This window comes from Macrotis lagotis, chromosome 7 (assembly GCF_037893015.1).
Source record: "Macrotis lagotis isolate mMagLag1 chromosome 7, bilby.v1.9.chrom.fasta, whole genome shotgun sequence".
NCBI classification, from domain to species: Eukaryota; Metazoa; Chordata; class Mammalia; order Peramelemorphia; family Peramelidae; genus Macrotis; species Macrotis lagotis.
Genome location: NC_133664.1, coordinates 157,914,122 through 157,930,523, shown reverse-complemented (window position 1 = coordinate 157,930,523; position 16,402 = coordinate 157,914,122). Strand labels below are relative to the sequence as shown.

The 16,402-nt window shown below is 36.8% G+C and overlaps 1 protein-coding gene across 1 annotated transcript in view; it reads left to right on the top strand.

Moving 5' to 3' along the window:
• MAGI2 (membrane associated guanylate kinase, WW and PDZ domain containing 2) overlaps positions 1-9,389 on the top strand; it is a 1,847,576-nt gene extending 1,838,187 nt beyond the window's left edge. Inside the window, exon 22 of the mRNA XM_074194021.1 lies at positions 8,085-9,389. Coding sequence (XP_074050122.1) covers positions 8,085-8,887 — 803 coding nt within the window. The 3' untranslated portion in view covers positions 8,888-9,389. The remainder of the gene's footprint in view (positions 1-8,084) is intronic.
• Positions 9,390-16,402: the final 7,013 nt, after the last annotated feature.

The window sequence follows — 16,402 nt, the reverse complement described above, 5'->3', positions numbered from 1 at the left end:
GAAACTAGAGAAAAAGTTGTCTTTTCTATATTCCTATTTTCTCTTTCACCATCCTTCATGGTGAAATATTGTAAATTGTAAATTGCCCAAATATTGTAAACTGCCCTCCAAGTGCCCTGCATTGCACCATCTTGCTCAACTCTGCCATACTTTGCAATAAAATTTTTCCAACCCCCTTTTTTTGGACCAAGATACTAGTATAACTGGAGAGGCTTAAATTACACTCCCTGCCCCTGCCCCATCCCGCCAAGTCTCTCATAGCATCAGTGTATGTGATCCAAAAATTATGGATGAAGTACATCTGGGATAGTTTTGCTTTCCCTTTGCCCCAAATTGGATTCATCTGGGACTCCACTGTAATTAATTTAATTTAATATAATATAATTAATATATCTAATATTAGAGGCAACCAGGTAATGAGTGAATTGAGTGCAGGGCCTGGAGTCAGGGTAATGAGGCCAAATCCAGTTTCAATTATGTCTTAGCTATGTGACCCTGGCCAATTCATTTAACTTTTGTTTTCCTCAATTTTCTTATCTATAAAATGGAAATAATAATGGCATCTAATGTTATAAGAAATAGTAAGTTTTATATATATATATGTGTGTGTGTGTGTGTGTGTGTGTGTGTGTCTGTTTTGTGTATGTGTATAGTTCTATTATCATTTTATATTTATTAAAATTTTATGTTTTTAAAAATTATTTACATTTATTATTAAAAATTTGTTAAAATTATATTATTTGAATCCTAAGGGAAGTGATCCACTGCAAAAGGTCAGAGGCACCTATGTATTTTAAAACTTACATTGCTTCTCATTCTTTCAAAGCTTTGCCCTCTACTAATTATGCATGATAGAAAACAATTTGTTAAACTAATTGGGATTAAAAATAATGACTAATGACACTAATGAGTATCAACTCTAATGCTATCTTGTTACTTAATTGTTTTATTGAGTCAGATTTTTTGTGACCCCATTTTGGGGTTTTCTTGGCAGAGGTAGAATGGTTTGTCATTTCCCTCTCCAGCTCATTTTAGATATTAGCAAGTGAGGCAAACATGGTTAAGTGACTTGTCCAGGGTCATACAGCTAAGTAAGTGTCTGAGGTTGGATTTGAACCCTTTAAGAGGAATGTTACTGATTCCAAACCTAGTACTCTATCTCCTGCAATATCTAACTATCTCTTCGATGCAATATTGTTCAATAAACATTAAGCCTATATGTCAGAGTACCACTAAGGGGAAACACATCATTTAGCAAATTTGACTTCTACTTGAAGAAGACTTGATACACAGTAAGTTAATTCTCAAACTATTTTTGACATGTTATTCCTGATCCTACCCTTTTATATGTTCTCCAACATTGTAATGAACTTTTAAAGCCATGGCTCCTCAGTCCCAATATTGTGAAACGTAACTGGGTAAAGTGTGACCTTCAAATAGTTAAGAACCCTGAGCAAGCACGGACTCTCAGACTCCCTGACTTCCCAGCAACTATCAGATTTGACAGTAATGTCATTCCCCCAGGCCCAAGGCAAGAGATCATTGCTACCTGGTTGTCCCTTCTCTGTCTATTTCCTTGTTTTTATAAGTGTTGATCTCCACTGGGATATCTGGTGGTATTATAGTTCATACGTGAGAATATCATTCTCATACTATTGAGAAGAAAATGGATTAGTTTGTCAAAAATTATTAAAGTCCCTTTTAATAATGGTCACCTCTCATCTTCCTTTTATATGATTTTTTTTTATTTTCTAAATCTAATTTCTGTTTTACAATCTAAAAGTCTTCCTTACCTGCTCACTATTTTGTTCAGAGGGAGGGATAACTAATTGAGGGTAGGGAACATTGTATATCTTGTCAATTTTTATATCAATTTTTTCCTTTTTTATTTTTTCCTTTTAAAATTTATTATTTTCAGAAAAGGGATATAGGGAAAATTTTTGGGTGAAATGAAAACAAGACAGCAATAATTTTTTTAAGTTCTTGTTAGGTCCTCAAAATTTAACCATTCAATATTAATGACTTATCCTTATATCTCCATCTTAAAGTATAATTAAAATGTTTAAAAATTATGAATAAAATTAAAAACAATGGAAGATATCTTGTGATGAAGATGAAAAGGAAAAGGGATTCCTGATAGATAAAGGCATTCTTATTTGCAGCTCATGCCCCAGAACCTTACAGTTCCTCAGTGAAAGCCATGAATGCATAAAAAATAACCTTAACAGTTCACACAGGATCTACTAAATATTAATCAGACTGTGGCTTACATTTAGAAAACAGTTCTATTACATAAATGCATTCATATAAATCTCTGGGATAGACAACGCAGGTAGAAAAAAATAAGCCAAGACCAGAAATGAATTTGAGGGAGAATATGAGTCTAGAAAAAGGCAGCCAGGATGAACTTTGGAGGCTATGCCATACAAGGAATAATGTAAAGACTTAAGAGAAGAAAAGATTTTGTGGAGATATATCTTCAAATATTTGAAGGGCTCATCAGAAAGAGGAATTTAACTTGTTCTCCAAACCAGGAATAGTGTATTGAGGTAGCAGAGATGCACATTTTGTCTTACTGTTGATATTGTAAGTAACTTTTCATTCATGTACAATTTTCTATGACCCTATTTGAGGCTTCCCTGGGAAAGATGTTACTATTTCCTTCTTTAGCTCATTTTACAGATGAGGAAACTAAGGCAACAGGGTTAAGTGACTTGCCCAGGATCACACAGTTAATAAGTGTCTAATTTAAATTTAGGAAGATGAGTCTTTCTGGTTCCAAGTCAGTTAGTTCCAAGCCCAATGATATATTCCACTCTACCACCTAGTTGCCCCCCCCCCCCCCCTTGGTTTACTAAAGATTTACTGGAGCTGACTGCCTCAGGAAGTGTTTCACTTCAGTGGAGCCATTCAGGCTCTAGGATACTTAAATTGGCAGCTTCTCTACAACTTAGTCTTCAAGAAGTCCTCAGATCCCTGAACAATTAAACAACTTGCCCAAGATTACATAGGTATTATGTATCAGAAATGGGATTCAAACCCAGATTTTCCTGAGTTTCAGGTCAGCTGTCTTTATTAACCTTAAATTAACATATAAATATGAGAAGTTAACCCACAGAGATGGAGCATCTAATAATAGATTTTTCAAGTTCTAGGGACTATTTTTGAAATAACATGACTTCTAAAGCACTCCAATCATATCACAGAGCACTCAATGAACAGTAAGATTTTATTGCTTTTCTTTCTAAATATTACATGATTCAGAATTTTCATTAGTTCATATAGCTCTTTCTTCTTGATTTCTTTTATTCCATTTCTCTTTCCCCACATCCCCCCCTCAACCCACCTCCACATGCATAGGAAGTTGAAAGAATAAGTTCAGATTAGTAAGGTCTTAGACTTTTAATCTTTATTCTCAGCTTTGTTACTTGAATGTACTCAGTGAAGTCACTTACTCTCTGGGCCTTGGTTTCCTCATTTGTAAAAATGAAATATATGTATATAGATATATCTCTATATCATGAGATCATGAAAATGAAAATACTTTGTAACTGTACAAATTATATGAATGCAAAATATCTGTTATGCTTATTATTAATCACAATGGCATTCTTGCACAAACCTGAGGTTTATAATCCATGTAATATTTCTATAGCTATGATTCCACACAAGTTGATTGATCTTATAATTATACAAAAGCAAAAATGCTATAAATGAGGCCCTAATGAGTCAATGTGATATTAATAAAAAGTAAAAATAATATTTATTACCCTAGTTTATGTCTCTAAGGTAATATGAAAGTGAAAAATACAAACATTTCAAGGTCATTAACAATGTCTCTGCACTCAAACCAAAAATAGCAGAGGAGGGTGAAATCCTTTATTTGTTGGATCAAACAGATAAAACTATGCATTTTCATGTTTATATTTATTACCAAAAGCAATCATCTTAGTGATGGTTGAACAAGCCCAAATGAACCTTTCGAGTTTGAACACAGCTCTGCAAGTTTTCTTTTAGAACAGCAAATTGCTTTCTATCATTCTCCTTTGAGTCACCCTAATCATTTTGATATTTTCTTGTAGCATGCTGACTTTTAGAAGAAAGAGATTTCAGTGTCTCAAGCTATCTCAGTATTCTCCCCTAGACAGGGGAAGCCAACTAAATGTTGGTCATTGATTTCAGTAGTTAGGAATTAACATTGACCCAAACCAGAATCCAACTTTAAAAGTCACTATTTCAATTCGCTTGTGAAGTAAATAAAGCTTTTTACATCTCAAATAAATTCAGTGCTTCCAAAAGAGATCATGCTGAAGAGCTCAAAACTCATATGCTTACTATGGGAATGATGTAAAGACTAGCAAATTGCCTTCTATGGGGGGTGGGGGGAGGGAAGCAAGATGGGGGGGAATTGTAAAACTGAAATTAAAAAAATTAATAAAAAAGGAAAAAAAACTCATATGCTTTAGAGCAGAAAAGTACCTTAGAGATCATCTAATGTCCAACCCCCTAATTTACCGAATTAAAAACTCAGAGTAAGAAAGTACACTGAACTCCAAGGCAAGAGACCCAGGTTTTAGTATTGGATAGGCCATTAGCTCTGACTATGGACAAATCATTTCCCTTCTCTGGACTTCAGCTTCTTCAACTGCAAAGGGAAGGGTATTGGCACCAGAAAACCCAGAAATTCCCATCTATTCACATTTAGATATGACTAAAGCATAGTCACACAGAATGTGTCATATGTGAACCTGATACAGCCTAGTGCATCTGGCCACCTATGATTTTTAATCTTTAAAACAACTAGGGGATTTTGTAATTACTGATCACAATGCTTGGAAAGAAGAGTCTCTGGTGCATAGTAAATACTGAATATTAACTTTTTATTACTTTTAATTACTAAGGAAATAGTCCATTCTTGGAAAAAAATCATTGTCTCTGAACAGTCTACTAGGTCGGTATTCCCCACTGTCCTCTCCTCACCAAAAGGGGCAGAATCAAGCACATAGATTGACTGCCATGTGTTTTTTAATCTACCTTAAAATCTGTCCAGCCCACCCAGAATTTATTCAATGCTTGGACCTGAGTAGAGTTTGCTTGCTAGTGTTTTGACTTTATTTTGGGCTTTCTCTTACTGTGATTTACTAAAATTATTTCCCACTCCAACAGTCTAGAAGCATTTTGCAAGACATTGTCAATCAGTGATCTGCCATCCACGCTCTCTCATATGATGTGACTCTTAAATGTTCATATAACTCTTCCTCCAAAGCTTCACACATCTAAGGGCTGTCTGTTAAATTAAAGGTTATCTACCTTGTGTCGTAGACCCCTTTGCCATTCTCATAAAACTTATGAATCCTTTCTCAGAATCATGTTTTTAAAGGCAAAAAAAAATACATAGAATCACAAAGGAAAACAAATATATTGAAACTAAGCTTTTTTTATTGCCAATCCATGTTGGTTTTTAAAAAATTCCTCATGTCAAACATAGAGAGGCAAAACAAAAATATCTCTCTATATAGGTTCTAATTTTCTCCCAGGCAAAACAGGAAAGTCTCCAAAAATTTCTTTCTATCTCCAGATCTCCTCTCTTCTGAGGGTTTATCCCCACCTTTTCTTCAAGGAGTCAATTGCCGTCTGCCGCAGTACCCCTATCAAACATGGAAACATCTGTTAACCAGATGATTTCTAATTGTTGTACTTCAATTGAAATTCCCACCCACTCATCTGTGGTCCCAACATGGTCTTTGAATTGTAAGTCTTTTATCACCAATGTAAGAGTTTTTTTTCCCTTGTGGAAGGAATCTCTGGCATCTCTGCAAGCTCTTCTACAGACCTAACTGCCAACAGTCTCCTACTCTTCTCCCCAGGCCCCATCTTTCTTGTTCAAGAACAAGTTGGATGCCATTTCTACCTCCTGTAATCTTTATCCAGCCTCTTCTCCCTCTGTCCCAGGTCTTTCAGGATGATATTTTACCTCTTAATGATTTTCTTTCTTTACATAACCATTCCCTCCCTTATCTGTCATTCTATAATGTTCTCCTATATATTTTTTCTTGCTATGAAGTTTCTGTCAAAAATATCACTGAAAACCATTTTTTCTGTTAATGGAGATGATAGTTTTACAGTAATACAAAAATGCATTAGGCAGTGACCATGTCCCAAAATAAATCTTTGAACCTTAAGGGAAAAGAGCTAATTTTTTGTTCACCCTATTTTGCTTTGGCAATGTTTTTAGCAAATTTGAGTTTGTAGATTTACTAGGCTTATCTTATTACTTACTAAAGATTTGTGTCCTCTTGTCAGTCTGATTAAACAAAGCTGGAAAGAATGAGAACCAATAGGTTTTATACTGATCAATAGCTTTGTAGACTCATCCAACAGCTTCCCTTCTGTTTGCCAAGAGTCTCTTATGGGCATTCACATCCCACATACTTTGAATCTATCTGTAAGGCTGGTATAAGCTATAACATAGGACATTTTTTCTGGTGAGTAAAAAGAATGAGGAAAACCAGATTTTAATCCTGGATGGATCATGCTGTAACACTGATCAAATCATTTAATTTCTCTGTATTTTAATTTCTCCATCTGTAAATGAAGCAAATAATTACTACTGCTCTCAATATCTCCAATATAATTTGAGGATGGCTAATTTAATGTGCCATATGTGATATTATATGAGACAGAAATCCTATTAAAAATTTGAACTATTACAACAGGCCAACTAGATGCTGCCAGTGCTTAACCTATTCTCTTGGTCTGAGGCTGGTCCTTTTGAAAGCCACAGTTAACTATTTCCAATCTTTTCAGATTGGAACCTTTTTTTTCTTTAATTTTTATTCTGGACCATCCTAAATCTGCCAAGAGTAATGTTTTATTTTTATACAAGTGAATTAAAATAAATTGCATTGATAGTCCTTGAGATAAACAAGGCCACAAAAAAAATCCAAACTTACAAATTACTTCTCTAGGAGATTTCTCACACTAAACTACAAAATATCTACAAGAGCCTTGCAACAGTAGATAGTTGATGGGGCTTTCACAAGAGCCTGGCCTTAGATTCAAGGGAGTTCAAAATGTATATATGATAATGATAATAAAAGTGGTCAGAAGATCAGCATAGAAAAAACATGAGAGAGACCAGATTAACTAATAACCAGGATATTTTTTTCTTACTGGACCTGCTTGCTTATGGTAACCAAGAGAAAATGGGAGAGGGGAACATTCATGGGGCTAGATAGACATGGGGGGAAAGTCCCTTGAAACTCCAGTTTAAAGGCAATATTTTCTAATGCCTATGATTTGGTAACATGGATAGTCAGAATTATGGATCTCAGCTCCTTAGGAGTTTCCCACCCCACCACTTATACCTTTTCTTTTATCATCTTATGCCTACATAGACTTATACAAAGACCTAAGGTTAAAATATTAGAGCTGGGCTCCACAGCTAAAATCAGTCTCAAAATAAAGGATTAGATCTAAGAACTTCATAATGTATGATCAACTTTCAAGAAAGATAATTAATTTGCTCAGTGACCACATAGCATTACGACAATTTTTAAAACTAGATCTCTCATTTAAAATGTGGTTTGAGATGAAGCTAACTAAAGTAGTATGCTTTTTGGTGATGCCTAATATTAGGAAGTCATTTTTCCCTCACTTTTGAGAGGACATTGACACTGCCTAGTCCAATGTACATGAAAGAAATGTATGAAAGTAGAAAGATTTGATGATTCACATAGAAAACTAGAAAGAGAATTTGATGATGGGATCAGAGTAGGATAATGGGCAATATAGAAGTCCCAGCTTCATTTGGGAACATTGTGGAAAGGGTGCCCCAAGAACAACACTGTCAGCCTTTTGGCAAAGACTTAAGGAAAGGGATGGGATGGGGGTTAGAAGGTGTTATAGCCATATTGCTTTTCTCTGAAAATGTAGCATAGTTGTTTCTCTATAGCATAAATGTTTCTCTAAGAATCTCTGCCTGCTAATTACTTATAGCATAGGAATAGAATGTTTTAACCGCGGGAAAATGTTTGCCCTTTGGTACAGCTTCTTATGCAGTTTTTCTTTTCTTGTCATGACAGACGAACCAAACTCCTGGGGTTCTCCCTCTGCCACCTCCACAGGTCTGCCGGAAGTAGTGGCTTCCCTTGAAGACATAATCTCACCATTATCTTCATCGCATCTAGCCCCACCCTCTGACCCTTCCCACCAGATAAGCCCAGACCCAACATGGGATATCAAAAGGGAACATGATGTTAGAAAACCAAAGGAGCTTTCAGCTAACGGCCAGAAGAAGAAAAGATTAGGGGAACAAAGGGAAAGATCAGCTAGTCCTAAGAAGGTTGATAGGTCAAAGCATGAAGAGACATCCAACAAAGGATTGTCTGAATGCAAATCCAAGAAAACCGAGGGTGGCAGGCCCCCCTTGGAGAGTAAAGTGATTGGACAGATCACTGTCACCGAAGTGGGCGCAGGGGAGACGATGTACGCTGGAACCAATGATGAACACCGAGGGAGGTCCAAGGCCACTGATACCAACAGAGGTGGATCTCTCGGGAGGAAAGAGGATCTCAGAGCTTTGGGTCCAACTGAAAAGAAGGCCGCAGCCGCTCCTGATCACAGCCAGCTCGAATCAATCGGTGCTACAAAGGCCTATGGTAGCAATAGCTGCAGCCTGTACACCAGTGACATGGACCACAGCCGGCGGGAGCCTGACGGGAAACATGGCGAATTCCCAAGGAAGGGACACTTCCATTCTAGTAGTGCTCGCAATGCCACCACCACAACTCGGAAGGCAACTGTCTCACCAGGACCTTGGAAAATTCCTGGGTCTGACAAGTTACCTAGTGTACTGAAATCTGACACTTCAGCCATGAGCAGATAAGCAATGCAGCTGTTGCCCTCCATCTCACATAAACACAGAACATTCTTCTTAGGTTCTGTCTCACAACGTTTTAATTTATTTTCACCGTCACACATATATATCCATGAGACATCAAGGCCTGGAAGCATCAACGGGGATCCACATTCCACGCAGATATGCAGAGCATCCAATAAGTTTGAGCAGTATATAGTCAACAAGGAAATTAAAAACTGATCCTTAAGTCCCCCATTCCATTTTAGGGACTTGGGCAGCTATGGAAGAACCAAAATATCCTAAAGTACAATTGGAGACAGACAGTGCAGTGTAGCTTTAGTATTTTTCCCCCGCTGCATGAAGGATTTGGGTGTCATTACAAACTTTATATCAAGAAACAGGACAAGCAATCACAAACTGGAATATCGCCTTAAAAAAAAATCAAACTGCACGGAGCAAGCTGAAACTGAGAAAAAGATTATATCTTTTAACCGAGCTAAAGTATTGTAAATAAATTGTTCTCAACATATCTAGACAGGGGTTAAAGGGTTTCTTTGAAACATTCAGAACTGTGCATCCATGACATATTTCTATGGTACACACTTTGGGACAGTCCATACCTGGTACTAGCAGCCTCACCCACTGTGGGCTTCAGGATGACTAGGAAATTAAGTAAATTAATTGGTGTGATGCCATTTTTACTGCCATTTTGTGAACAAATCCTATTTCTGTATATTTAGGGGAAGGGGAATGGAAGGGGAACCAAGTCATATCTCAGAAAATTATGTCCTGGAAAGCAATTTGCCACAAGTTAGATTTTGGTGATTTAGCTCACAAATTAGAACTGGTTATTGTCTGAAGTGTAAATTTTACACCCACAGGACAAAATTAAGTGTGGAGAAGCTGCAGTTTCCTTACAAAAAAAAAGGCTTTCCTATCCTCTCTTAGTAGCAGACAGATACCTTTCTTACTAGCGGTGCTATAGTTCACTCTTTTTTATTACCTTCTGTTAGGCCATCTTTCTATTTCTTCTAATTTACTTTGAAAGAGCAGATGTTTGCAAAATAGTCCAGCTTTCATTATTGGGATTTTAATGCCTTCCAAGTATAAAAAGCCATCATTATGACCAATTTGTTTTGACTAAGAGGCATTTTATCATTCCTTTCTGCCTTTCTTTTCCCCCTCCTTTTGTTTCTCTTGGATCTACTTTTGTCTCAAACCCTTACTCAAGTCAACATTTTTTTTTCAGGCATGGTCTTGACACTTGCATTACTCTTCATGGAAGATTAATTTCCTAGCAAGATTCTTAAGACACCATTTTCTGCCTTGATTTTTTTTGTAATTAAAAAAAGTAACCACTGATAAATTTGACGTGGATAATCACTTCATGAATACATGTGTGAGAAGTCAACATGTAGGCTTCTAAAAGCATCCCTTTCTCTTTAATGAATTCTACTCAAAAGAGGCTTCAATTCATTGTAAGTCACTTCAATAGCATCCTTTCCATGAGTGCCATGCTTTATAGATGTTCAGATGCAAATAAGCCACACTTCCTTGCCATCTACAAATCTGCATTCAAAGAAGATAGGGAGATCAGGTTCATCAGACTGAGTCAAAAGACAATGGTTTCACTTGACTAGGTTCCTCAATGTGTGTATGTCTCTGTCTCTCTCACTCTTTGTGTCTCTTTTTGTCTCTTTCTTTCTGTCTCAACCCCCTTTTCTTCTCCCTCCTTTTTCCTTTTTACTCTCTTCCTCCATTCCTCATTCTTTCTTCCTGCCTTTCTCTATTTCTTACTCCTCTTTCCTCCCTTCCTCTGTCGTAGGCACTGCATTATCTTACCCTACCACAATTTAATTTTTATCTAACATGGGATTAAGTTTTTTGATGGAAAGAGATGGTGGTTGAAAGTCTCAAATGAAGGATTTTGCAGCTTTCAAACCAATTTTCAAAAAACAAAAAGACAAAGTAGCTCCATTCATCATAAACAAAAGCACAAACACATGTAGTGGTTTATACAATTTTGGTTTAATTTCAATTAGTCTTTTTCCCCTGGACTAGAAATCCAATATAGTTTGCCATTAATTTATTGAATCTGGTTTTGGACAATGCTTCTGTAGTGTAGCTGCACGTCCCAGTACTGTATCCTCTGCCCTTTATTTTCCATGTGTTAAAAGAAATGAAAAAGAACCTGAGATTACGCTTGCATAAACTCTAATTTGCACAGTTCACAGCTACTACTTGTGCAGCAATTGCTTTATGCGGCTGTAATCGATAACCTGTGAAGACAGCACATCATCTAAACCCCATTCCAAATAATATTTCTGTGTAGTGTTAGCTGTGAATTTACCCTGTACAGCTGTATCTCTATAAATATAATTCCATGTATTAATAGTCACAGAAAGGCTGTAAGTGAGCAACTATTTTTATGAAACGCACCACTATGGATAAATTAACTTTTACAGAAATCTTGTTTACTGTATGATATTCTAAAACACTGTCAAATAAAATATATATCCAAAATCCTTTTTCCCAACGTATATATTGTGTGTTGATTTAAAAGCTTGATTACTAAAAGATAAGCCCTCTGAAGTTATGGTTTTAAAATATGTAGTCTCAATGCACCAAACAGAATTCGTCAGAGACTTGAACCTAAATGCGGCAACATAAAATCAGGACGTATAGACTTTTTTTAGTCTAAACAAACTGAACATGCTTTCCATTGCTGACATCATGTGGCAAGTGCCTAGAAATTCACTTTAACATTGATCACTCACCAATATATTTCCCAGTTCTTTTGACCTGGTCTATCTGGTCTCAAATCGCTCATATAGAAGCTAATTGTAGCATTGTCTTATTTAGCAACAATATAGAGAAAAATAAATGGATCATAGACTGTCAATTTTCATGTGACTACTTTGTTCTTGGTCCTATAATACAATCATTAGAGGAGGAAAAGGAACATGGAATCCTGTCTTGGGATTTCATCTGGGGAAAGAAATACACTTGCTCTACATAGATTGACGACTCATTTGTGACTTAACAATATTAGAAAGTTTCTTTGGGTACCAAGAGCTTAAGTGATTTGCTAGTCCATGGTCCTGTAGTTAGGATGTATCAGGATCAGGACTTTATATCTGGTCTTCCTGAATCCAGACCCGGTTGCCTTCAATCTACTATATCTTATCGATTGCCTTTTACTTAGAATATAAGATAGATTTGGAACCCAAAGAGACCTTAGAGATCATCGACTACAACACCCTCATTGTTCAGATAAGGAAACTAGGTACAAAGGAAAGGGGGAGAAAAGTTAGCACACAGTAAGCAAGAATGGAATCCTTCCCCCTAAGCAATCCTAAAACTGAACCCTGTTCTTTCTCACTGTATTTTCAGTTATCCTGAGGGGTATCTTAAAATTTTCAAATTCTAATTCATTTTCATTTTGAAATATTCACAAAAACAGATATACATCATATTGATAGTGCAGAGTACTTTATGTAGAGAGAAAAAAATGGGGTAGAAGTTTCTGAAATTGAACAACCATTCTTAATACTTTATCATGGTTGTTCAAAAAGTTTCGAGCTAGCCAGCTCTTCTGAAAAACTCAACCGTCAGAAGAATATGATTCACCTTTCAAAGAATCAGTATCAGTATCAATATCAGTATGTACAGTGAACTGCAGACATTACTCCTGACCATGAGGTGGTTGGTCTATTAAGTCCTATGCTTATCCTATGTACTTTTGGACACCAATCAACTATTCTTGCTCAGAAAATTGATATTAAAATCAGTCTATTAAGGTATCAGGGAATCTTATGTTTAAGGTCCTTGAACTCATACTTCACACTGTCACCTAGATATGAATACAGACTTCCAAAAATGTCCCATTATCTTATGTGTTCTTTGATATTCATGAAGTTTGTGATAGTCTTTTTATTTGATGGAACAGCCTTCTGAAAAGTTATTAGCATTCACCCACAAGAACTTAAGGAAGTCACCACTGAGAGAAATGGAATCCATTTAAAGAAAAGGTAATGTCTGTCTCTCTCATTGTGTCTTTCTCATCCTCTTTGCATATCTCTTTAGGTATCTCTCTGGAAATGAGTTTGTCTGCCATTTCTCAAAATTGTTAAAGTATGAAGACCTAAATACAAAATTAACTCCTTTTTCTAAATTACTTTCTAAAAGTATGGTTTTCCCCCAAAAAAGATATTCCACTAAGAGATTCCAATCTCTTACTGACTCTTGTGATTACACAAAATCCATTTCATAAGGGTTTTACTCTGTTCCAAGCCCTGGTGCTAAGATAACAAAAATAAAACCTCTTAACCTCAAACTTTTATAGGATAATTTTAGTGTGAAGGACAAAAGAATATTGGGAAAAAGGAAACCCTCTTGATGACCCTTTAATGAAGTCAAGATAATCATCCTCATGATGTCACTAATCCTCTTCCAGAACAAAGGACACAGGGGCTGCTAGGAGGCGCAGTGATAGAGTATCAGTCCTGGAGTTAGAAGGACCTGAGTTCAAATCTGTCCTCAGACACTTAATGATTGCCTAGCTGTGTGACCTTGGGCAAGTCACTTAACCCCATTGCCTCAAATAAATAAAATTTTAAGAAAAAGAACAAAGGACACACAACAATCTGTCACTGGGGGCATCTAGTGGAAAGTAGTATGGAAACGGGGAAGAATTTTGTTGTCCCTATGTTGCGATTTCATCTAGTGTGAAACTTGATATATTGATACCAGTGCCTTATCTGTCTTTTAAAGTTATATGAGGCACAGAGAGGTTAAATGATTTGCCCTTGCTCCCATAGCTAGTACCCATCTGGGCAAAACTTAAACTCAGGTCTTCTTAGCTCAATGCATGTTGCTATTAGTAGGGGAAGATCAGAGGAAATTTGCCACACAGCCAGCAATTACACTTGGAAAGAAGTGGAAGAAAGTTCGTTCCTTTAGAAACTTAGAAATTGGGGCAGATTTAGGTGACTCCTTTTAAACTCTAGGTGCTTTTAGAAAAAAAATGAGCCAATTTATTCTTCTACTTCCAGAGGTTATTAAAGCAACTTAGTGATTGCCTACTAAAACATTCCAAAGGTACCTACTGCAAAACTTTGGTTCTATATGTTCAGTAGACTTGCTTCCCTGAAGTCTTTTGTTTGATGGTCTTTTTGATGGCAAACATTTAACTAACTGAGAAATTCATGGGAAAAAAATATCAATAAATAAAGCCCTGAAAGCTTAGGACTGGGGATAGTTTGTTTCCATTGTTATTAAAAATTAATCAGGTTCTCAGATGATCAGACAATTGCCACTGTGTTATCTCCATCAATCAATTAATCAGTAGGCATTTATTAAATTCTGGTTAAGTGCCTGCTAAGGCTTGGGCTAGAGGCCCAAAACTGGCAAAGACAGTTCCTGCCTCAAGGAGAAACAACATGTAAATGAAGCTATATATAGGATAAATAGGAAGTAATTAACAGAGGAAAGGCACTAGAATTAAGAGGGATTGGGAAATGCTTCCAGTAAAAGAAGGGCTTTTTATCTCATTGTGATTCAGAATACTCAGTCTGGATTCCATGAACCCTGGTGGTGAATTGAAATTAGATAAACTGGAATCCACTGGCACAATGGATAAAACACTGGCTCTGGAGGCAAGAGTACCTGAGTTCAAATCCAACCTCAGACATTTATTACCTGTGTGACCTTGGGCAAGTCACTTAACTCTACCTCAGTTCCTCATCTGTCGAATGAGCTGGAGAAAGAAATGACAAAGAATTCCAGTGGCTTAGCAAAAAATTCCCAAATGGGGTCACAAGGAGTGGGACACAACTGAAAAACAACAAAGTGAAATCAAATGAGTTTCCTACAAGGTAAAACCCATAATGACCCTTCTCACCTTAATGGGGGTTTGGGGCAAAGGGCCTAACCTCATCAGGAGCCCCTATATAGTACCTCTCCTCCTCCTTCAACCACCCAGAAGAAGAATAGTGGCAAGTCAGACCTGATTGAGAAGGACCAGGGGAATCTCTCCACTCCTCCACACACACAGGTGAGAGTGAAGAAGTTCACAAACACCTGATACAATAGTCCTAGAGGAGGAATCAGATTGCTCCTTATTACCTAGCTGTGTGGCCTTGGGCAAGCCACTTAATCCCATTGCCTTGCAAAAAAACTAAAAAAAAAAAAAAAAAATTTCCAACGCAGACCACAATGGCTTATATAAAGTACTCCCCAGATTATTCTTCCTACTTTTTCATTTTCCTCTCCTTCCTCTCCATACATCAGTTGGTGTTAAAATGCACTTATGGGGGGCAGCTAGGTGGTACAGAGGCTAGAACACCTGTCCTGAAATCAGGAGGACTTGAGTTCAAATCCGCCCTCAGACACTTAATAATTATCTAGCTGTGTGACCTTGGGCAAGTCACTTAACCCTCTTGCCTTAAAAAAAATTATCTAATTCGAGCTACTCACTTTATTGATGAGGAAACTGAGATTCTGTCTTAGTGACTCACTCAAGTAACTGAATTTGGATTTGAACATGTCTGTTAACTCCAGTTTCAGTGTTCCTCCAATTGCATATTATCTGAAAATACATATAATTTCTGAAAACCACTGGGATAGGATAACAACTTTTAAAAAAATAAAATAAAATGAAATCCACTTAGGGTACTCCTTCAAACTCCCTAATCTTCTGGTTCTTTGCTCTCTTAAATCCCACAATCTACTCCTTTACCTTTGTCATCTATAAAAATGATTAGACATCGAATCTTACCTCTACCTTCAATTGTTCCACCTCATTAGTTAAAAATTCTAACACTGCTTTCTCTGATCATAAACTCCCATCATTCAATTCCTCCCCATGTCTCATCTTTCCCTCCCAAATCCAACTTTAGATCTCATTAATTCCAATCAGGGACTTTCTTAGACCATTATTCATTCTCTGATTTCTCTTCCTTTGCTCCTCAATATTGCTCTTGTAATTAGCCATTTAAACTGTATACCATCTTCTACTCTCTTTTACCTTTTTGTACTATTGCTGATCACATCGTGCCAATTTTTCAGGCTTATATTACTCCTGCTGTGGGCCTCCTTTCCTTCCACATTATGAACTGCTAAAGTGATCTAAAGGAAGACTTAATTGAGGTTATCCAATTTCAACTAGACCCTGGCTGAAGTAACACAAGCCTCCCACACTTCCCCTTCCTCTCTCTCAGCTGGAGACTTCAACTCTAATTTCACTGAGGCTGTTTGACATAAGATCCCTTTCTTTTCATCTCAAAACTCCTTGGCATCATCTTCCATTCACTCCTCCATTTGTTCAGTCTCCAAAAAAAGAGAGGTAACATTTTTCTTTGCCAAGAATATTCCCTCTACCCTTGATCTCATTCTTTCCTATCTTCTCCAACACATAAGACCCTACATTATCCCATCTCTCAAATATTCAGTCTCCCAGGTCCTCTATTATCTTCAATCATGCCCAAGTCTTTCCAACTTAAAAAATCTCTCATTATACCCTGCCATCCCCTCATTACATAT